The sequence below is a fragment of the Camelus bactrianus genome, chromosome X (genome assembly GCF_048773025.1).
Source record: "Camelus bactrianus isolate YW-2024 breed Bactrian camel chromosome X, ASM4877302v1, whole genome shotgun sequence".
Taxonomy (NCBI): Eukaryota; Metazoa; Chordata; class Mammalia; order Artiodactyla; family Camelidae; genus Camelus; species Camelus bactrianus.
The window spans coordinates 40,958,759-40,982,113 of record NC_133575.1 but is presented as its reverse complement, the minus strand read 5'-3'; the positions used below and the strand labels follow the sequence as shown (position 1 = coordinate 40,982,113).

At 45.2% G+C, this 23,355-nt stretch overlaps 1 protein-coding gene across 8 annotated transcripts in view; it reads left to right on the top strand.

Annotated features, from left to right (window-relative positions):
- Positions 1–14,352, top strand: part of NHSL2 (NHS like 2) — a 268,211-nt gene extending 253,859 nt beyond the window's left edge. For all 8 annotated transcript variants that reach the window (XM_074359350.1, XM_074359348.1, XM_074359349.1 and 5 more), the window contains 3 exons: positions 95–2,422; positions 3,892–4,024; positions 4,857–14,352. In XM_074359350.1, coding sequence (XP_074215451.1) covers positions 95–2,422; positions 3,892–4,024; positions 4,857–5,181 — 2,786 coding nt within the window. In that variant the 3' untranslated portion in view covers positions 5,182–14,352. The remainder of the gene's footprint in view (positions 1–94; positions 2,423–3,891; positions 4,025–4,856) is intronic.
- The last annotated feature ends 9,003 nt before the right edge of the window (positions 14,353–23,355 follow it).

Genomic DNA, 23,355 nt, shown 5'->3' with positions numbered 1-23,355 from the left:
TGGCAAAAAATAATTTGGTGCTCCCGTCTTTTTGGAGACAGCTGCGGGGGGATCCCTGGCTGCACCACTAATGTTCTGTGTTTCCTTCCTCCAGGTCACAGCAACAGTCCCGCTGGCAGTGTGGCCTGCTCTCCCATCTCAGACATCAGGCCCAGTCATTCAGTCCCAGAAGGTGTTCATGGAAGGGTTGCAGTTGGTCAGGAAGCTCGGTTCCCAAATCTCACCTCGCCAGGACTAAGAAGTCCTGCCAGTGATCAAGAAGAGCCTCTCCAGGCACGTGGTGGCACAAAACCCTCTGGCATGGAGAGCATTGGAATGGTATACAGTGTCCCCAGTTCTTGCAATGGACCAACTGAATCAGCCTTTTCCACTTCCTGGAAGGGAGATGCTTTTACCTATATGACTCCGAATGCCGCCACTCAGAGCAATCAAGTCAATGAAAATGGAAAAAATCCTTCCTCTGGGAATTCTTGGGTCTCTCTACACACACTGCCACCTCTGGTTCCTAAGGAGGCCACTACCCTCTTTGTCACTCGTGACAACCCAGCAGGATGCAGTGGATCGGCTGGCTACTCTGAGCACCTTACTCAACGGAGGCAAGTCTCAGAACGAGCCTCCAAGACTGGCCTTCTGACTGGGGGTCCCTCAAGGCTGGAGACAGGCCCAGGTGGGGCCAGCAGGTTCCGGGAGCGGTCCCTGTCCGTGCCCACAGATGCAGGCACCACAGATGTGGACTATGACGAGGAACAGAAGTCCGCTAAGGCCTGTGCCCTGCCTTACACCAGTACGAGTTCGGAGGGCAGTAACAGTGCCGACAACATTGCCTCCTTGAGTGCTCAGCAGGAGGCTCAGCACAGGAGGCAGAGGTCCAAGAGTATCTCACTCAAGAAGGCCAAGAAGAAGCCTTCCCCTCCAACTCGCAGTGTCTCACTGGTCAAAGATGAACCAGTTCTCTTACCAGAAGGCGGGTCAGCGCTCCCCAAGGACCAGAGGCCCAGGAGCCTTTGCCTCTCCTTGGAACACCAAGGATCTCACTCCTCCCACCCAGATGCTCAGGGTCACCCAGCTGTGCCAACCTTCAAAGACCCAGAAGGTACACAATTCGCCCACCACTGGTATCTTACTGACTGGAAGTCCGGTGACACCTACCAATCCTTGTCCAGCTCCAGCACCGCCACGGGCACCACAGTCATTGAGTGCACCCAAGTTCAGGGCAGTTCGGAGTCTCTAGCCTCCGCTTCCACCTCCAGAGCCACGACGCCTTCCCAGCTTTCCATCGAGGTGGAGGCCAGGGAGGTATCCTCCCCGGGAAGGCCCACTGGGCTGATGTCACCTTCCAGTGGATACTCCAGCCAGTCAGAGACACCAACACCCACTGTCTCCATGTCCTTGACCCTAGGTCACTTGCCCCCTCCAAGTGGCAACGTCCGGGTGCGCCCAGTGGTCCCTGAGAGGAAGTCATCACTACCCCCAACATCACCGATGGAGAAAATGTCCAAGGCACGGCTATCCTTTGACCTACCATTGACCACTTCAACCAACCTGGATCTGTCTGGGATGAGTATCTCCATCCGAAGCAAAACCAAGGTGAGCCGGCATCACTCAGATACGAATTTTGGGGCCAAGCTGGCCCAGAAAACTAGCCCCAATCAGCCAATCATGCCCATGGTTACTCAGTCTGACTTACGTTCTGTTCGCCTGAGGTCAGTCAGCAAGTCTGAGCCGGAAGATGATATCGAGAGTCCTGACTATGCTGAGGAACCAGGAGCAGAAGTCTTCACCTTGCCAGAGAGAAAGATGAAGCCTCCCATAGCTGAGAAGCCCCCACTGGCCCGAAGGCCTCCAAGCTTGGTCCACAAGCCACCATCTGTTCATGAGGAGTACCCACTAACTTCACCTACCTTGGCTACGACCCCCAAGAGCTCAATTCAACACCCGAGGCCACTCCCTCAAGACATCTACATGGTGGTACGGAAGCCAAAGTCTCCCAGCTTCCCTGAGGGCAGAAGCCCAGGGGAGTCAACAGCATCCTCATCTCTTGTTTTCACACCTTTTGCCAGTTCCTCTGGTGCTTCCTGCTCAGGAACACAGCAGTCTCCCCAGGGAAGTACGGAGGATGCGGGCCCCAAGGGGAGAGCCCTGCCTGAAAGAATTAGCCTCCAGAGCCAAGAAGAAGCTGAGAAAAAGAAAGGCAAGATTCCACCGCCTGTACCCAAAAAGCCCAGCGTGCTGTACCTGCCTCTCACCTCACCCACAGCTCAAATGGAGGTTTATGCGGCCGAACCAAGGCTGCCTCTCAGCCCCATCATCACCCTGGAGGAAGATAGCAAGTGTCTCCCAAGTGGTGACCACCTGCATTTGGCTGGTACGAGGACGACTTCCACGGTGCAGGCTGACTATGAAAAGGAGGCAGGCCCTCCGGGTTAGTATATGTGTCTGCTGGCTTTTCCTTTCAGTCCCAGGAGAGATGAGGGTGAGGACGGAGTGCCAGAAACAGAAACAAATGCTCCCCCAGATAATGATCCTCATTCCAGGGTGACCAAATCAGTAGAGGGCACCTCTTAAGGGTTTGAGTGACTCGAAATAGGTCTCACTGCCTTTGAGATTGGGGCTGACCCAGGGGTGGATCTCCAAGGCCTCCTTTGGGCTGGTCTACCCTGGAACCCCCAGTGCTGAGCTAAGGAAATCAAAATAGGTCTTAGCGCCCTAGGACCTTGGGAGCCCGCCTTCCTCCTCAGGCAGGCATGTCCTGCCCTAGACACTGTCTCTCCACCTCACTGTATAGCACTTTTCACTAGCCGCATTGAATTTAGTTTCACACATGGGACTCGATACCCTCCCAGCCTGAGTTCAAGTGCCACGGGAGGCTGGCAGGTTTCCGAAGCAGTGGAATGCGTCACCAGCAGTGACCTCTCTTAGTGCTTTCTAGAAGAAAGGGGGCTCACTTTCTTGGATGGTTTCAGCCTAGCTTTTCCTGGAACCCAAAGACTAGGCTAGACACTGTCTCTCATCGTTTTTGGTTTTTCCCTTGTCTCTTTGTGTTTTAATTGTGGTAAAACACAAATATAAAATTTGCCATCTTAACCATCTTAAGTGTTCAGTTCAGTAGCGTTAAGCACATTCACAGTGTTGTGTAACCATCACCACCATCCATCCCCGTAACTCTTTTCATCTTGCAAAACTGAAGCCTGCACCCAGTCAATGGTAACTCCCCATCACCCTCTCCCCCAGCCCCTGGAAACCACTCTTCTACTTTCTGTCTCTATGAATTTGACTCCTCTAGGGACCTCATATAAGTGGAATCATACAGTATTTGTCTTTTGGTGACTGGTTTATATCACTTAGTATAATGTCCTCCATGTTCGTCCATGTTTCTCATCTGTTTTTGAACCCTTAACACTGAACATCAAAATCTTACGGCCTTCCTTGAGCTGATTTGGATTTTTAATGTAAGTTAAATCATTGTGCAAGCAAACAAATCAAAGCCGCAGGTAATTTTAGAATCTTCTTCCCCAAACTCCACAGGCTCCCTCTGAGATTCAGATCAGTCCCGCTCCCACCCACTGGTTGAGTCATTGCTTTAGATTGCTCTCAGCCTCTTGATTTTTAAAAAGGATGCATTTAAAACAAGAGAATGCTCAGGCAACCTGTTGTAATGGAAAAGGCATGAGAGAACAGGGACCTAGGCTGATCTGCATCACTCCCTCCATGTTCTGTTGACGAAATCACTAACCTTCAGAACATCCTGTTCCTCTGCAAAATGGGAGACAGTGAGCCTCTGCCCTGCTGCCCTCCCAGAGTTGCTTGCAACGTCAGACAAAATACATATCTGAATTTGCTTTGTCCTAACTGTTGTGGTCAAAGTAATTCCTTCTGGTTCTTTATGCCTAGGGAGTCCAATGGAACCAAGCACTGAAGAAAAAAGTGTAATCAGTGATAAAACAGCTGAGTGGATCGCGGAAGATGATGATGACGTGTTTGTGGCTTCACGCACAACTGAAGATTTATTTACTGTGATACACAGGTCTGGACCAATTTCCTTAATTCCTATTGTAATTGCCTTCCCTTCTTATACCAAAAGAAAAACTGCTACCTCTAAGCAGTCATTAGAATGGAAACTGGAGACTAAGTTGAGATACCCACGCATGTGAACGTAGTCCAGGGCCTCACGTCTCCAATTCACTGACATCTTTGGGTGGAGTGGAGGAGGGGCGGGCAGGGAAGGGAGGACCAGGTGCTGAGAGGCCCCTCGTCTCCTAGCAACCGCTCGGCCTATTGTGGCTCCATCTGCTCTCTCACAGCTCTGCCTGCAGTCAGAGACATTTAACCCTTCACAGAATTCCTTGTACCAAAAAAATCTCAAGAAGTGAAGTGGGGCATCAGGCCGAGCATCAAAGCAGGAACTTAGGCAAAGGGGGACTAGATGGGGACCCAGTTATTGGACAGGGGCATAAAGCAGGGGCTCAGTGACGAGGAAACTGGGAAAAGCCCAGTTAGTGGAGCTGGAGCACCAGTTCACAACAGGATCAGTTCCCAGGCTGTCTTGATTCAGAGTCACTGAGCTACTAGCTTTGATTCCTTAAATTCTCCCTTGGTCCCAGAACCTGGGCAGGACCGAGCCTGCAGGCACTGGCCAAGTGACACTAGCTGTGGGCATTGAAAGGAGTATAGGGACAGGGGACCAGACAGGGGTTCTGAGGACTTAGCAGAGAGAGAGAAAGCTGGTAAGCATGACTGCTTGCGAGGCTGCCATATACAAGTTCACACATCACATCACTGGCGTTCATGAAGTTATAGGAAGCATTAGGAAGTGTCTGCCACAAGAATTCACCCCAAGCAAACTTTCTGTCATTTAGGTCCAAAAGGAAGCTGCTTGGCTGGAAGGAACCTGGGGAGGCATTTGCCAGCAGCAGCAGACCCAGCTCCCACTCACCGATAAGGAGCACGGCAGAGTCTCCCGTCAGTGAGCCCGCTGCCTCTGCAGGGTCGAGCGGCAGTGCCAACCTAGATGCTGGCAGAAACGATGACTTCAAGGCTTTGCTACAGAAGAAGGGGAGCAAGGCAACAACAAGGTCCCGCCCCTCAGCAGCCGAACTGCTGAAGACCACTAACCCACTGGCTCGGCGAATTATTGCACAGTTTTCAAAAGACTATGAAACCACCGATAACCCCAGTACCTAAGCCCTGGGTTCACCAAACAGGGTTTAGTTATTAAACTTGAGGAGAGAAGGGGGAAGAGACAAAGGGTTTTAAAAAGGAACCATGGAAAGAACACAAGAGCCTACATTTCTATTACATTAACTCACGCTCCGGACAGCAGGAGAGAGGCCACATCTAGAACTCAAATCATCAGGCACTTTAATCATCTTCAGACATTTGCGTTTTCATCCTTCGAATCTTGCCATTACTGACTGCCGATTTTCTCCTTATTTGTCCCCAGCGGTATGCACTAAGAAGAAATTCTCAGATGCAAGGGCATGTGCACCATCTTTTCAATCAATGACTAGGATGCTCCATCCCTGGCTCCTGTCACTGAGGGGCACAGTGAGAGAGCAGACTGGGGGCTGCCAAACCCAGGGGACATACGGTGCCACGGCTGATTATTCACTTTCCCGGGGAGGCCTGGCTGGCCTTGCATGGAGAAACAGGACTCTGATGCCTCTTCAACCACAATTTAACTCTCCCCTGCGATAGGCTTGCAGGTGTGCACTTATTTCGGCATGGGGTTGATTGGATGGCAAAATATGAATGTGACTCTGTCCTGAACTTTAGGCCTTTTTCAGTTTGATTGTCTACACGGAGATCAGGGTGATGAGTTTCAGTAAACATATAGACCCCTGCCCCCCATCCCCACTCCCCGCCCCTTTGCCACAAAAGGTCAGGACTGCGTTGCTTTGGGTGAACCAAGTTCAGCCAACAAACGAGGCCACCATTTGTTCACTCGCACATGCGCCTTGAGATCCTTCAAGTGTCTGTCAACAATGATAGCTAGTGTCTGTGCCCAGCTCATACTGCATTCGAAGAACTCTCATTTCATTGGCATATAGCATTCATTACAGGAAGTCATTAGCTGAAGGAACAGCATCATCAAAGGCTCCAGGAGGAGAGGAAGTAAGTGTAACTTGCCCACCACCATTCAGTCCAGATTGTGGTTTGTGGATGGTTTGGTTTTGTTTAAAAGAAATCTTATTCTGTTCCCAAACCAAGAGGGTACAGACTAAAAGGATATATCCAAAATCTAAAAAGGCAGCCTTGCAAGTTGCAATGGCCTGTCACACACACACCAAAAAGGGCTACTTTTGGCCATTTCGGTTCTACCTTTTGACCAGTTTTCAATTAACCATGTTGGGGGAGAGCGTAAGAACTGGGGTAAATGGGAGGCTGACAGAGCCCCAGAACAGTCATTGTGATCCCTTCCCCCCACCCTCTGCCAAAGCTTATAGTCACTATCTATTCTTGTCAGTTCAGTTTTCTACACAGAGCAAGAGCCATGATTCATTTGATTTTCATATGACTGCTTTCTGGGAGGTCGAGGGAGGAAATTCAGACAGACTTGAACAAAGAAAATGGCCAATAATGGAGGATGAATTGTCCACCGTTCCCAAGAGGGAAAAAAGAAAGTCAAATGAAATTGTAGCATGCTTCCCAAAGAGGGTTCCCCAACCCCCTCCTCCTTCACCCCCTACCCAACAGATTCATTGGTCAACCTCCTGGGGGATTTGGAAACTGCCCCAGAGACAAGCAGATCTTGATTTTGATAGGTCTTAGTGTGCACCAATGAGGAGCACGCTCTTAGCCCAACTGCCTCTACAGCGGACAGAGCAGCTGGAAAACCACACTGAGTGCTGAGAGGACTTGGCCCTCTCACGTTGAAGCCCTAGGCCTGGGCCCTTGGTTGGTACAGTTCTGAATTCTAGACTTCCAAGTCCAGGCCAGGCCCAGCAACTCTCTTGCCATCAGCACCTCCCCCTGATTTAGACAGAAGCCACTTAAAACAATAAATAGTTAGTGAAAGCCCAGTTGCTTTTGAAAGCATTCCAACTATTTGGTTCAAAGGTCCTGACCACATTTCAGGGGTTCTGCCTGAAATAAAAGAAGATGCATTCCTGGCCTTCATTTATATATGAATGCCAAAATTGTCTGTCCTAGACTGAGAATTCCAAAAGATAGAAACATTTTCCTCTGTGGGGAAATGAAGGAGTGTTTCATGCTTTTGCTTAACAAAAGTGAAAGGCCCCGGAGACCCTCCCCTCGGGAACCACTGCGCACAGTTGAGCTCCAAAGCCGAGTATGAGACTCACGTGGTATAGGGCATGTTACCGCTGCTGATTTTTCTGGGAGCTTCTTGTTTGCAACTTCTGGTGGGTTTTGCCTCTCCCCTCACCTTGCCACATCTGGTGGTTTTCCCCCAAAATTCTAAAGTTGAATATCCAGACACCTTGGTGGTTTTCAATTGCCTTGAGTCTTGCTTTCCTCTGCAGTACTCCGTATGCCTGGAAATTTTAGAAGGTTGTCTACATCCTTGCTATGACCCTCCAATGCCCAGTGGTGTTCCCATTAGTACGAGAGGATTCAGGGCAGGGATGGTGTGGTCAGAGTTAACACTGAGGACTGGAAATGGTCACTTAACATTTGACAAGTGGACCAAACTGTAGAATGTCTACCAATCTTTGACAAACATGATACCGACCATCTCTCTAGTCCTAACACAACTTCTCACCTCCACTTGGTTATCAGAGCACCAACTCTCCCCACTACCCAGGCACTTACCACAAGGTTTGCTGCCTTATACCACCACTCTTGCCAAGACTAGGGAAGAGAGGTTGAAAGCCCTCCAGGAAGGCTTTCAGAGAACCTACTACTAGCCCCTATTAGTAGTGTGAATAATAATGATGATCATTTTTGAAGGTAGAATATAGAAGGGGTTCAGGTGAAATGAAGTTGGCCCCAGGAGGTCAGCTTCCAATGCAAGTTGTGTCTGTCCCTTTGTTTCCTCTGATTCCAACCAATAGCAGTAGGTGGCTCTGCTGGACTGACTTCCATCTAGTAGGGAGGAGAGGGAGTCGTTCCCAGGGGAGGAGGTTAATCAGTAGCTAAGAGTGCTTTGCACTTGGTGGGTAGTCGTCTAGTATTTGTGGTTCCAAAGTTGAGGGTTGAAAGCTAGTCATTCTCAGCACAACACGAAACTTCGCTGCTGTCTCCTCTACTTTGCCTGCCTCAGTCTCTCGCCTGGACCTCCCACCTGGCCCCTACTTGTCCTTCAGCCCCAAGTCCTATGAACTGCCTGCCCAGCTGATAGCTCACCCTTTAAGGAGGCAAGATCGCAGGCAGCCAGATGGTTCATGTTAGCTGTTGCTGACCACAAATTGAACAGTTGATCTGGAAACATTACCTTGAATGTGCGAAGACAGAGAGTAGTCTGCAAGGCTTTTACAAGTGCGTCACTGGATACCCATTTTAATGCTCTGACATCGCAGGTGGGATTCATGGTCCCTCTGGCCCCATTGGTATGAGCAGATCTGTCCATGCACCTGCTCTCTTCCTCAGAAACAAACCACCCGCTAAAAAGATGAGTTCACAGTCAGGGCTCTGTCAATGCAGCCTTCCATTATCACCAAGCCTGTAACACAATGGCAAGCCTTCACTTTAATATGATTTGCCAGGGCCAGGACTAGAGTGAGGTAAGTGAGGCACCCAGAGTGCAAAACTTAAGGAGGCACCCACTCTCAGGGCCATGCAAGTGCCTTACCCTCGTCCCGGCCCTGCAATTTGCACCCTATAAAGTAGTATCAGTTTATCTTCTTCCTATGGGCATGCATGGTTATTCTGTTTGGGTTTTTTTTTTTTTTTGTAGGGGTGCAGATAACTCCCTATCTGTTGTTGCAGCAGATGTTTTATTGCCATCTATTTTTCCATTGCTCTAAACCTTTATATGCCTATACATCAAAGACTCTTCAATATTATCAGAAAACGTGGCTGATTTCTAAGTCACCTGCTCCAAGTGGCAAGTTAGCACCCAATTCAGCAGGAATACTGACAGAGACTAGCCCTTCAGCAAAACAGCGAATGAGTTGGAGGTCTGTCATTTGGATCCTCCATTTCCTCTCTCTGTTCCATTCTCCCCAGACTTTGCTTCTCGGCACCAAATCTCCTGAGTGCCTCCTTGTTTGTCCTTCTCCTCGCTAAGAAAAGCATGCTCTCAGGAAAGGGATAAATTCCTTTACTTTGAGATTGTAAGGCTTAATGATACCTCTTTGGAGGGTCACTTGCATTTTAACAGGGAAAAAGCCTTAAGCCAAAGGAATGACGTTCTACTTGTAGAATTTTTAGGCATCAATCAGTTGCAGAAGTGTATTTTCACCATGGAAAGGTCAAATTCCCTGATGACTAACTCCAGAATATAGAAAATACCTTAATCTCCTGGAACTATCTTAGTAAATTGCTGATGGTTGATTACATTCTCCTGATTCCCAGTGTTATTCAGTCTGGTTACGACCAACAGACTCTCAGAGATGGCTACTAAGCCACTGAGAAAGCCTAGATAATTCATATTGTACCTTAACATCTTTACACAAATGGAATTAATACTACTTATCATTTGAGTAAAGAACACAAGGATTTAAAGAATTTGTGACAATGTGTCCTGTTTGTGAAAGGTGAAACTGTCCAATCAATGTCAGATCAATGTCAGCTGTCCCCTATCAGTGGTGATTATTAAACTTCTTTCAGGTGCAACTTTACTGCACGCAGCCTCAGCTTCCCCCAACCCCAGTCTGTGCTTTGTGCTACCACTTCTCCTTGTTGTGAGAATGAGACCAGATCTAGTCCAGAGCACCCAGTCCCTCCAAAGCCTTTGCGTGTATTTCAGCTATAAGTGACTAAACTATTAGGGATTTAAAAGGATGAGAGGTACAAAGAACTGCCTTTGTCAAAGGGCAGCAAAAACTATAAGGATTTTAACAAGGAGATGAAATAAACAACGTTTTAGAATACTCTAAAACATCTGTGGAGGACTAGAGTAGTAAATGGTTAGAGACACATATTTGAGGCACTTTGAATAAATTTAGCAAAAATGAAATTTGCATAAGTCATGGGTTATGTGAAATGGGTATATACTTTCGTTCAATAAAGCCCAAAATCTAGGCCAGTGGTTCTCAAAAGTGTGGTCCCAGGACCAGCAGCAGCTGCATCCCTAGAATATGTGTGCATGTGTGTGTGCCTGTGTGTGTGTTTGTGTGTGTGTGTGTTCCGGTGATGTTACTTCTTCAAGCCCCTAAATCATAGCCACGACTCTTCAAATGATTCCAACCTTTTCCAACGTTTCTGCTGTTGTTACGTGATCAGTCTCTGGCCACGTGATGTATACTGTCACGTTGGTCAGATATGTTTCTTCGGTGTTAAGAAATTATCAGAGTGAATCAACTACTTGCTCAATCTGCAAAACCTTTAAGTTGACTTAGCTGGCACATCTGGCCTGTTTCTGGCTTTTAAAAAAAGTTCTTTTTAATTCTCAAATAGGAAAAAGGAAAAGGTGTTGCGTTTGTTTGGTATTGCCAACCCTTGAATGCCTGTCTTCACTGTGGTAGCTGTTCTCCAAGAGGGCTCTGGCAGAAGTAGATTTGATTTTAAGCTGTTGCCTATGAGTGGGATTTGAAATCAACAAATCCGCAAAGAAAATCTGAACTGGGATAACCAGTTAACTCCTCTCTCTTTAATGCCAAGCTTTACAGAATTGTATTCCTTACGTGGTGTTGAGCTTTTTTTTTTTCTAACGTCCAATTTTATGAAATGTTCTGCATGCAAACGCAGCATCGTGCTCATTGTACAAGTCACCTCACACTCATTTCCTCCTCCATAATATGTATGATGGTGAAGAAATATCAATATGTATCTTCTTACCTCTCCTGATCAATTGTAAATTACAAATCTTTTCATTAATTTTTAAATGAGATATATTTACTCTGGCTAGTAGTTAAAATTTTATTCTTTTTATTATATTTCATTGCTACTTTTTTCTACTGACTCCAAAGCTTACTTTGGGGAATATTTCTTATTTCTAGATTGTTGTATTTATCTTATTTCTATATTTATCTATAGTCATGGAATGTTAGAACTGAAAGGAACCAACCACTCACTTTACAGATGAGGAAACTGAGGCCCAGCAAGTCAGATAACTTACACAAGGTCACACAGTGGCAGGGCCCAGCCAAAACCCCAGGTCTTCTGCCTCTGGGCTCAGTGTTTTTTCATCCAAAGCACTGCATTTAGAGAAGACCCACAGCTGGCTTCTACTTTTATGGCACATGAATTTCCCAGGTATTTCAGCAAACAATATATATACTGTAAGGAAAATGTTCAAGAGTTCTTCAGTTCATGAATCCAAAGACAAATCTGATTTTCAGTTTAGAAATATTCATTTCCCTCCAAATTCAATGTATGTGCCCTACTTTATACACCCGATGTTTTCCCTAAAAGTTATTTGAAAAATGAAATTTCATAGATAAAATTCCATTTTCCAGTAGAGAAGCCACCTATGTAAGGGACTTTTCTGGTGACTGCCTTTGAAAAATGAGAAATCCTCCTGTCAATGTTCCCTAATGTCTCAACTGTTTTTTCAGTGTAAACTTTTATAATTGGTTTTTATTTAAAGTAGGGCAAACCAATATAGGCTCTCCTACCATTTATTTTATCCTTTCCTTCTTAAACTTTATCAGATAGTTTCAGACTGTTAGATGCTCATGAAATACTTAGCTGTGTTCTAGAAACTTCACCTGGCTTGATATTTTGTCAATCCCTGGGCTCAAACTATCTCCATCTTATCAAACAATAACTGAATTCCCTACTCAGTACTGAGCTGTGCATTCAGTCTCTTTTCCAGAACATTCTTTGCCTAATGTTCCTTAGTATGACTCTTTTAGTTATTCTCAGGCCTCCTTCCATAGCCCATGCATACCTCACTAGTCTGGTCTAGCGGAGCTGCAGGCCGTGCTGTCATATGGAGTGGTATTTCCAGGTACTCTCCTTGTCCCCGTCCTTCTCCTGGACTTCCTCTGGTTTCCTTTTTCAGGACCACTCCGAGATGGGTGGGATTTTCCTCATCATCTCAACCAGAGGTTGACAAACTTTTTCTGCAAAGGGACAGAGAGTAACTCTTTTAGGCTTTGTGGGCCACAGATGGTCTCTGTAAGATAGCCTTCTTCTTTGTTGTTGTCTGTTCATTTGCTTGCTTTACAACACTTTCACAATGTGAAGACAATTCTTAGCTCTTGGGTCAGACAAAGCCGCAGCTGGATTCGGCCCGCTTGTCAGAGTTTGCTGATTCCTGGTCCAGACTGTCTTCTGGGATGGGCATTTCTGTGACTGAACCCATGTGATGACTGGGTTGTGGACCGGATGATGTGGCTCCCTGCCCTCCCATCTACTGCGCTTTCAGACCGGCCGGTGCAGAGCAGGGTGGAGACGGGCTGTGAGTGCCAACCAGTAATCTTCAACAGATGCCCCTCATGGACTCTTGTTCTCTCTCTGTCTCTGTCTCTCTCTCTGACTACCTCAGTGTAGAAACCCTCATTCTTTCCACCAGATCTCCTGTCCTGGTTTGCCCATGTGCCTCTGCTTCCTTGAGTGTGGGATGAGCTGGCAGGAAAGAATGGATTTCTGAGTTTTCTTATTTCCTTTGTACCAAACTGTGGTTGGGGAATCCTCTGTCCTGGATCATCTGTTCCCTACCTCCCGCCCCATACTGCCATCACAAGTTCAAGGCTGTTTCTGGAAAGTCTGGTGGCCCAGGCCAGGAGATTCCAGTTCAGTCTACAATTGCCTGGGAAACTCACCAGCTCTCTTGTTTCCAATAGCTGGTTTTAAAATCCAGAATGTCCATGTGTCCATTTTCTAATGTGATTTGGACCTGTTCTAGACTCAGCCCCAGCAGTGAAACCTGTTGGGTACAGAAGGTGCTCAGTGTCCATGGTTTTTTCCCTATCTAAACCCTCTGCCTCCTAGACCCCCAGCCCCAGGGGTGGGCTCCTTGGGACGCCCCATGCAGCACCACAGCCAGCAGGCATTCCACACACCACCACCTCCTGTTTTCCAAACCTCTGAAAGGATTCCCTAAAAGCTTCTTCACATCTTTCTCCATCTCACTCCTGTCTCTACCTCTCGTGCTCCTTGGGTGTGTAAAGCTCAGATTTTCACATTTGCTCATATGAATATCGGGGGATATGAGTGAATGAGAAGGTGTGTGCCTGTATGTGTGTGTGGTTTCTCCAGCTGGACTGTAACAGCCCCGTTGGCTGATGTATACAACACACACACACACACACGTGCGCGTGCACGCGCGTGCGCACGTACACACACCATCCAGTCCCCTTACCAGTTCTCTGGTCCAGGTTCAGGTCTGATGGGGCTGGTCAAGGAGAAGGAGACGATGGGGGCTCCTGAGGCATTTCCCTTTTCTTATCTTTTGAAATCTTCTTTCCACTCGTTTGTGTTGGCTTCTCCCAGGAAGCCATTTGAAGAAACTCCTTCTGGGGCAATTCTGGACAGGCCACCATAAACAGAGCTAGGGATTTCATTCCATGTAGACTCAGTCACTTGGACATACTTCTCAGGCTGTGGGATTTTTTTTTTCATCTAAGTAAATTGCTTCTTGGGACCTTTAGTTTGCTTTCTGTCATTTGAGCCCAGGGATCTACCCACATACTGAAATTGAAATTTTAAAAAGTCAGAGACACAAGGAACTTTAGGATTTCTCAATTTGAAAGCATCCACAAAATAGTTTCTTTCTTCCTTTTGTTTAAGATTTCCAGCCTTAGGAAGGGAACCAGGCTTGTACCTTGGATTAGAAAGCAGCAAAAGTACTACACTTGCCAAAAGCAAAATGAGGAAGGAGGACTGGCTAGTCCTACTCTGCATAGTTAGGAGAAGGACTTTTGTTAAGTTAGCACTCACCATTCAGTGCTTACTGAGTGCCAATGACACACTCAAGAAAAATAATGGAGACAGGAATTTACAGACCAATATCCTAAACTGGAAGGCAGAGATAAGGCAAACCACCCCCTACCCCTCGGCCCCAGTAATGAGAATGGATCCCTGGATAAAAATTACAAGCAGCAGCAGAAACTAGGAGAGTGTCATCCCAGTCTTTTTAGAATCCAACACAAAATGGAAGACAGCCTGCTGTGGGGTGATATTACAAAGGGTTTTTCTTATCTTTCTGTCTTTTTCCTTTTTTTCTTTTCTTTAAAAAAAAAAAAGCATTCCTTACTGGCTTGCTACCAGCAATTGAACTGTACTCTTTATATAGCTAGAGCTGTTTGTGTCTTCTTAAAATAAACTTTTTCTGTTAAAAATCGTTTTCTGTTTCACCCTCTGGTTTTCATTGTAGCAATGACGCCTTTATTCAAACACTAAGCCCACTTCGTGAGCGTGTTTTCCCAACCACACAAGTGTGGGGCCCACAAATATGGCCTTTGATTCTCACAAACCCGAGAACCCAAAACAGATAAGTGGGACACAGTGTCTTGCAGAAATCTGGCCCACCGAGCTGTGAACCTACGTTATTGGGGCAGGTGATTCGTGTTTGAGGACTTTGTCTCAGGGATTCGAGTTCAACTGCTCCTGGAGGCAACAAGGGGCCGCAGCGAGGCGAGGCTCTGGTGAAGTGGGCGGTGGTCATCAGGCTCCTGGGGGGAGGAGGTTGCTGTAGCAACTGTGCTCAGGGCATGTACTCCCTCTTTGTTCCCTGGCTCAATGAAGCCACCCAGCAGGGCAGACCAGAGTGAGTCAGGGCTGGGAGCAGAAAATGCACACCAGATGTGGCCCAGATCACTTCCATCCCTCAAAAAGGGTACGGTCCCACCATGCACATGGTGACAGCTATATTCAAGGCTCAGCTCCCATCCAAAAGGAGCTTTGTTCTTTGTTCCAAATTGGCTCAGGACTCTAAGGCTGAGGCCCTTGCAGCCAGCATCCTTGTCCCCCCAGGCCCCGTTGCTAGCTCAGGTCCCCTGACATCACCGGGCTGCTGCTCTTCTGAAAAGACACCACAGAGCTAGAAACAACCTAGAAAGCTTACAATGGAAGGGAGAGGGGCCAGTGCTACTCTCAGACAAAGGTAGGTGTTAAGACTTAAGATCAGGGTCAGAGAAGGAGGCTGGCTTGAGGTGGGCCTCATGGCAAGTAGTACCTCGGTGAGACCCTGTGTTTCAGGGGCTAGTGTTGACCCTGGCAGGGTCTGAGCCCCTTGTGCCCGCCACTATGAGCTGGGAAAGCTTTGAGGGACCGACCCACACTGACCAAACTCACAAAAGACATCAAAGGCAGGGTCCAGTATATTAACTGAAGAGAGAGTACACCTTTAAAGCACAGGTCATAAACCAGAGGCCTGGAAATGGAACTGAGCTCTTACACATTGTCCAGAATACACAATATTGGTTTTTAATTTTTGAAAATGTAGATGGGGCACAAACTCTCCAATTTACCTAATTCCCCACCACTCTGTGTTCTATGAAGCCCAACCAGCCCAACCATCGTTCATTTCTATCACCTGCCAGGCTCCCAAAGGCATTTGAGCCTGTGGCCTCTGCACCAAGATGTTGTTGCAGGTTGGGTTCCCCAGGAAGCAGGCTCACGGATGGAGTTTGGTGTGCAGAATGTTTATTAGGAACTGATCTAGGGATTAACATCAGTGGGAGAGAAGGGAATAAAACAGGCTTAGGCTGCAGGAGAAAAGGGTAGCCACATAGGCGCCACACAGCCTCGACTGACTTGACAGCAAGCTCAGGCATTAACGTGACCGTGACCTGTTGTCTTGTACAGGCAGAAGGCAGGCCTTCACACCCTTGCTTCACTCATTCTTTGGCTGTGGGCCACCCTAGGAAGGGCCTGACCTTGGGTGAGGTGGCTCTCTCCAGCTGAGGCAATCCTCGAAGGAGCTGACAGCTAAAGATGGTTCCTGCTGACAGCACTCCCAGCAACCGGGGCAACATCTGCCCTTGAACGGGGAGCTGGGCAACATGGTTCTGTGTCCATCACCCCAGTGTGTCTTTCTCCCAGGAACAGTGCAGGTGAAACACTAACAAATTCTTATTTTCTGATTCCCACTCCATCCCTCAGAGAGATTACAGTTCATTTGATGAGGTTCATAACTTTCTTAAATTGTAGCTGTCATCTTCGGATACATGCCAGTAGCCTTAATTGGACTTGTGTTTCACAAGCCTCATTAATGCCCATTAACAAACCTTCTCCAAGGGCATGTCACAGATGCAAAGCGATAAGTCAATCCATCGCAAGATACCAGGAATAAAATGGCATGAGCATCTATCAAGCACTTGCAATGGGCCAGGCATCGTATGTTCCTCCAGTCACTTCTTTTATTCATCCAGTCAGCAAAAATGTGACGAGCTCCTTCTACATGCCCAGCAGAGCGCTTGGTGCTGAGGGTAGAGTAGGGACCAACAGAGACACCATGCCTGTCCTCATGGAGCAATACTGACTTCATCCTGCTGTAAGCTCCCGCTCTTCTACCCAACCTTCCAGTGCCCCCTTCCTCCCATGCTTTTCAACTGTGCCCACTAGAACCCTAATTCTAGGGATTAATAATTACCCCTACAATCCCAACAGAAAGCCTTCCCTACACATTCCTTTACTGAGACCTGGCTCTCCCCTGAGAACCCCACTTCTATAGATTCTTACCCTCCCCAAATACTTCTGCATCTGGAGGTGGAGTGGATCCCTTTCTTACTCCCCACTGTACCTTCTAGCCCATGATTGCTGAACCTCTCAATCACTCCCGTTCATTCAGTCTTCCTCTCCACTCCTAGACTTGCCCAAATCTGGGGTCACTTCAACCTTCATGTGGAAGATGCACTGCAAATCCCTGGCTTCTCCTTCCTTTGGCCTGCTCACCTCTGATGGCCTCCCTTTTCCACTCTAGTCACCCACTCTCAAGGTCACAAATGGACCTTGTTGTCCTCCAGAATTGCTATATCGCTGAAGTCTTAACTTCAGTCTCACACAACCTCCTAGCTTTCCAACTCTTATTCCATTACTCCATGTCACCGTTCAACTTCCTTGAGACTTCCAATAACTTAACCCATTCATTCATTCAATATTTAGTAGGCATCTAACACACCAGACACTGCATTAAGTACTGGAGATACAGCTTTGAATATGACAAACAGAATCCCTGCTCTCATGGAGATCAGTATACTTTTTCTTTCTATTACAGCCCTTCTCTCTATTTTAACTTCTACCCCAATTAGTTCAGGTCTAGCATTTTGACCACTCTCTTGCAAACATCCTCAACTACCTTAGTTCCATTGTCCTTCCTCCCACCCGCCAAGTGCAACCCCACCTGGATCAAGCCAACTGCCCACATTCTCTGTTCCCACACCCAGGCTGCTAGGGAAGACCACACACAGCCATGCAAACTGCTGTTCTCCTACCAAAATGGGCCTTCAGCTCTACTCAAAAAAAAAAAAAAAAAAAAAGGCTTCTGACACACAAACAGCTCTGTCTCCCGTTCATCACAACCCCAAATGCCCACTCTCCTCAAACTCAGAACCCTCCACTAGTCTCCCCTCCCTGCTACCTCTCCAGCAGATGATTTGCCACCTGCTTCTCAGAGGCAGTAGAAACCATCAGACAGGAAGTCCCTGACCTTCCTAACAACAAGTCCACAATCCCACCTGTGTGTGCACACCTCCTTATCCCCTCTCTACCTTGTGTCTCCAACTTCTCCTTTTCAATCAACATTTAATCAACAAATATTAGCTGAGCACCTGCTATACAAGAGGCACTCTGCTAGGAGCTGGGACTATAACGGTGAGCAAAACAGTAGTCAAGGCTCCTGTCTTTAAGGAGATTACTTTCTCATGTGAGAGAACAGACACACATCAGTAAACAAACAAGCACGATGATTTTAGGTTATTCAGGAAATACAATAGGCTTTTACAATAGAAAGTAATGGCGGGGGGAGAACATAGCTCAAATGGCAGAGTGCATGATTAGCATGCACGAGGTCCTGGGTTCAATCCCCAGTACCTCTATTTAAAAAAAAAAAACCTAATAATAAATAAATAAATAGACATAACAACTTCCCCCCTAAAAGTAATAAAAAAAATAATAAAAAAAAAAGAAGGAAATAGGGGAGAACCATTTTGGGTAAGGTGGTCAGGGAAGGCATTTGTCAGAAGGTGATGTTTGAGCCGAAGGGAACCAAGTTGTGCTTTGAACACATTAAGTTTGTGATTCCTATTAGTTATACAAATGGAAATATCAAGGAGACAGCAGGATATGTGAACCTGGAGCTTAGAAGTCAGGGTTAGAGATATAAATTTGGAGCCATGACGTATAGGTGTATTTGATGCCATGGTACCATATGAGCTCACCTAGGGAGAGAATGGAGATGGAGGAGAGATTGAAGACAGAGCTGTGGGGCCCTCCAACACTTGGAGGCTGGGTAGAAGAAGGTCATCAAAGAACATGGAGACAAAAAGAATATGAAAAGGAATGTGTGTATGTTCATGTATGACTGAAGCATTGTGCTGTACACCAGAAATTGACACAACATTATAAAATGACTATACTTCATAATATATATATATATATATATATATATATATATATATATATATATATATATATACAAAAAAAGAATATATAAACCTTTGAAAAAAAAAGAACATGGAGACAGAGCAGGAGAAAACCAAGAGCATGTGTGTAATGAAAGCCAAAATGGAAGGTTTTATAAAAAGGGAAGGAGTGACCAGCTGCATTAAGTGCTGCTGAGAGATCAAATAATATGAGGGCTGAGAAGTGACCACTGGATTTGTAGGATGGATGATAAGAGCAGTTTCAGGAGAGCTGTAAAACAGAACCTCAGTTGGAGTCAGTTGAAGAGAGGGCACGAGGAGAATGACTACAGACAAGCCTTTCAAGAGATTTGCTGTGAAGGAGAGCCAAGACATAGGAGCATTAACTGGTGGGGGAAACAGGTGAGGGAGTATTTTTAGGATGGGAGACATGGGTGCTCATTTGTATCCAGCTGGAAAGGGTCTGGTAGTGAAGGGATGTTGATGAAGCAGAAGCCCTTGAAAAGGTGAGAGTGAATAATTACCCTGAACACAGGAGGAAGGGTTGGTGGGCTTTTTACTGGAGTGAGGACAGCTCTCCCATAGAAGCAGGACAAAAGGCAGAGTATTTGGGCACAGGCATGGGCTATATGGACTGGTGTGGGTGTAGGAGCCTGAGGAAGTTCATTTCCAGCTGCTTCTGATTTCTCAGTGAAATAGGAAGCAAGGTCATCAGCTGAAATGGTGTGGCCTTCTTGGGGGAGGGGTCCCTCTCTCTGGAAATAATAAGACAATGTGGAGGTCCCCACGGTGACCTGGGCTTCCCTTCTCCTAACTCCTTCTGGTGGGAAAGAAACACAGCCACATCTCTCATCCTAAAAATAACTCTTCCTGGACCTTACATTGTGTTCCAGCTACCATCTTGTGCCTTATGTCCTTCCATTAAAATTAACATCATGATACAAATGATACTTATTTACAAAACAGAAAAAGACTCACAGGCATAGAAAACAAACTTGTGGTTAGCAAAGGGGGAAGGAGGTGGCGGGATAAATTTGGAATTTGAGATTAACAGATACACACCACCATATATAAAATAGATAAATAAGGTCCTACTGTATAGCACAGGAAACTATATTCAGTATCTTGTAATAACCTATAAGAAAAAGAATCTGAGAAAGAATATATGTATCTAAATCACTCTGCTATATACCTGAAACTAATACAACATTGTAAGTCAGCTATACTTCAATTTTTTTAAAAAAAAATCAGTTAAGATAGGATAATCTTTAACATTAACTACATTTATGGCTAATTTGTTTCTTTTGAGGGTTGATAATGAAAACAAATTTGGATTTTGATCCTTCATGAATAAAACATCTCACCTGTGCACTGCTGTGTAAAAGAGTATTTCGTGAACACTTACAACTTAGAAGTCATGTTATTTACACATGTAAAAACTCAAATACCTCAGCCAAATTTTCCTAAGGAAAGTTATCTATTCTCCGATTGTGCTTAATCTCAAAACAAGAAATATAAAACCAATCGATACTGAACAAGGAAAAAAATTAACATCATGAAAGAACTGTCGGCACTGACCAGCTCTGTTCCCTGTGTGCTGCCTGCTCACAACTCTATCTGCTCTGCTCTGACTTCCGCTCCCCTCCCTTTACCAAGTCCACCTGCTGTCCTGAGGACCACTCAGGACCTCCATGTCAAAAAAATCCAGTGATGCTTTCAGTCCTATCTTTTACCTTGAAGCACTTGGTACTTACTGTTGGCCACCACTTCCTTCTCAGAAAGCTTCTTCCTTTGGCCTCCTAAACACTGCACTCTCTTGGTTTCCCCACTCACCTATCTGATCATGCCTTCACAATTTCCTTTGCTTCTCCCTCCACTCTGCCTTTAAGTGTTGGAGTCCTCAGCCATGGGTTCCAGGCTTTCTCCACCTTCTCCTTTACAAGGTTTCCCTGTGTTGTCCTCAGCCACATCTACTGCCTCCTCCCTACGGTTCCTCCCTCAGTGAATTGTATCACCATCCACTCATCTGCACAAACTAGAGGCCCAGCCATCTTCCTAGATATTTCTTCTTTTCTCCTACATCCAATAAGCTTTGCTGAGTCTTCCACATAAATATCTCTTGTATCTCTTTATTCTTCATTTTCTTTGTGGCCATAGGGGCTCAATAAATACTGAGATGCCTATCATTCTATTTTCTTTAATTCACTTGATAAAAAATGAGCCTCACATCATACTAAGAAATCAGTTCCAGGTAGGTAAACACCTAAACATGAACAGCAAGAATACAAAGCTGATGGAAGATAATACACGAAAATATCTTCATGACCTCAGAGTTGAGAAGGAGTTCTTAAATAAGACACAAAAGCACTGACTATGAAGGAAAATTGATAAAACTCACCCAGTTTAAAATTAGGATACCATTTAAAGAGTGAAAAGGCAGGCCATGAAAAGGAAGAGATATTTGCAACACATAAAGCCAACAAAAGACTAGCGTTCAGAATACACAAAGAACTCCTACAAATTAGTAATAAAAAGAAAACTCAATAGAAAAAGGGGCAAGGGAATTGTATGGGCTCATGATAAAAGAACTCCATTCAACTAAAAAGTAAAGAAATGAAAATAAGTAAATAAATAAACCTAATTATCCCCCTGAAAATGTTCAAAAAAAAAAAAAAAAGAACTCCAAATATCCAATAGCATGAAAGGATGCTTAACCTCATCTATCATCAGAGAAGTGAAGAGTGAGGGAGGGTGGATCACCTCAAAGGGCAGGGAACCAGGGGTGATGGGTGTGTTCATTAGAATGATTGTGGTTCTAGTTTCACAGATGTTTATTCATCAAATTGTCACTTTAAATATATGCAGTTTAAAACCCCTAGAAGAGAACATAGGCAAAACATTCTCTGATATAAATCGTACCAATGTTTTCTTAGGTCAGTCTCCCAAGGCAATAGACATAAAAGCAAAAGTAAACAAATGGGACATAATCAAACTTATAAGCTTTTGCACAGCAAACGAAACCATTAACAAAATGAAAAGACAACTTATGGACTGGGAGAAAATATTTGCAAACAATATGACTGACAAGGGCTTAACTTCCACAATATACAAACAGCTCATACAACTCAGTAACAAAAAAACAAACAACTCAATCAAAAAGTGGGCAGAAGACCTGAACAGACATTTCTCCAAAGAAGACATACAGATGGCAAGTAGACACATGAAAAAATGCTCAAGATCGCTAATTATCAGAGAAATACAAATAAAAAGCACAGTGAGGTACCAACTTACACCAGTCAGAATGTCCATCATTTAAAAGTCTACAAGTAATAAATGCTGGAGAGGGTGTGGAGAAAAGGAAACCCTCCCACGCTGTTGGTGGGAATGTAAATTAGTGCAGCCACTATGGAAAACAGTATGGAGGTTCCCTAAAAACTAAAAATAGAGTGACCATATAACCCAGCAATACCACTCTTGGGCATATATCCAGAGAAAACTATACTTTGAAAAGATACATGCACCCCAATGTTCACAACAGCACCATGTACAATAGGCCAAGACATGGAAACAACCTAAATGTCCATCGACAGATGACTGGATAAAGAAGATGTGGTACATTTATACAATGGAATACTACTCAGCCATAAAAAGAATAAAATAATGCCATTTGCAGCAGCATGGATGGACCTGGAGATTGTCATTCTAAGTGAAGTAAGCCAGACAGAGAAAGAAAAATACCATATGATATCACTTATATGTGGAATCTAAAATATGACACAAATGAACTTATTTACAAAACGGAAAGAGATTCACAGACATAGAAAACAAACTTACAGTTACCAAAGGGGAAGGGGGGGTAGATAAATTAGGAGTTCAGAATTAACAGATACAAACTACTACATATGAAACAGATAAACTATAAGGTCCTATTGTATAGCACAGGGAACTATATTCAATATCCTGTAATAAACCATAATGGAAAAGAATATGAAAAAGAATAGGTATATATATATATATGTGTGTGTGTGTGTGTGTGTGTGTAACTGAATCACTTTGGTGTACAGCAGAAACTAGCACAACATTGTAAACCAACTATATTTCAATAAATAAATAGATAAATATGTACATTTTGGCATACGTCAACTATACGTCAACAAAGCTGTAAAACACACAAACACACACACAAACACACACACACACATCATTTCACATCCACCAGACTGGCAAAATATTTTTAGGTCCAACAGTAACTAGTGTTGAGGAAGATGTAGAGGAATAGAGACTCTGATACACTGCTGGTGGGGAATCTAAACTGGTTCAACCACTTTGGAAAACAGTTTGTCTTTATCTATTCAAGTTGAAGGTACACAGCCCCCAGGACTTAGCAATTCCACTCCTAGCTATATATCCTAGAGAAACGTGTACCTGTCTTTCCCAAAAGATATACAGAAGATTCACAGCAGCATCGCACAGAACAGCCCAAACTGGAAACTACCTAACAAGTCCATCCAGAGGACAATGAATAGAGGGGAGGGTATAGCTCAGAGGTAGAGCGCATGCTTAGCATGCATGAGGTCCTGGGTTCAATCCCCAGTACCTCCATTAAACAAATAAATAAGTAAATCTAATTATCCCCCCAAACAAAAAATAAATTAATTTTTTTTAAAGTTAAGAGTGTGGCTCCTTGTAAGAGAAGGGCTAAATTGTAATCGGTGAGGACACAGGGGAGGCTTCTAGGGCGCTGGCAAAGTTCTATTTGGGG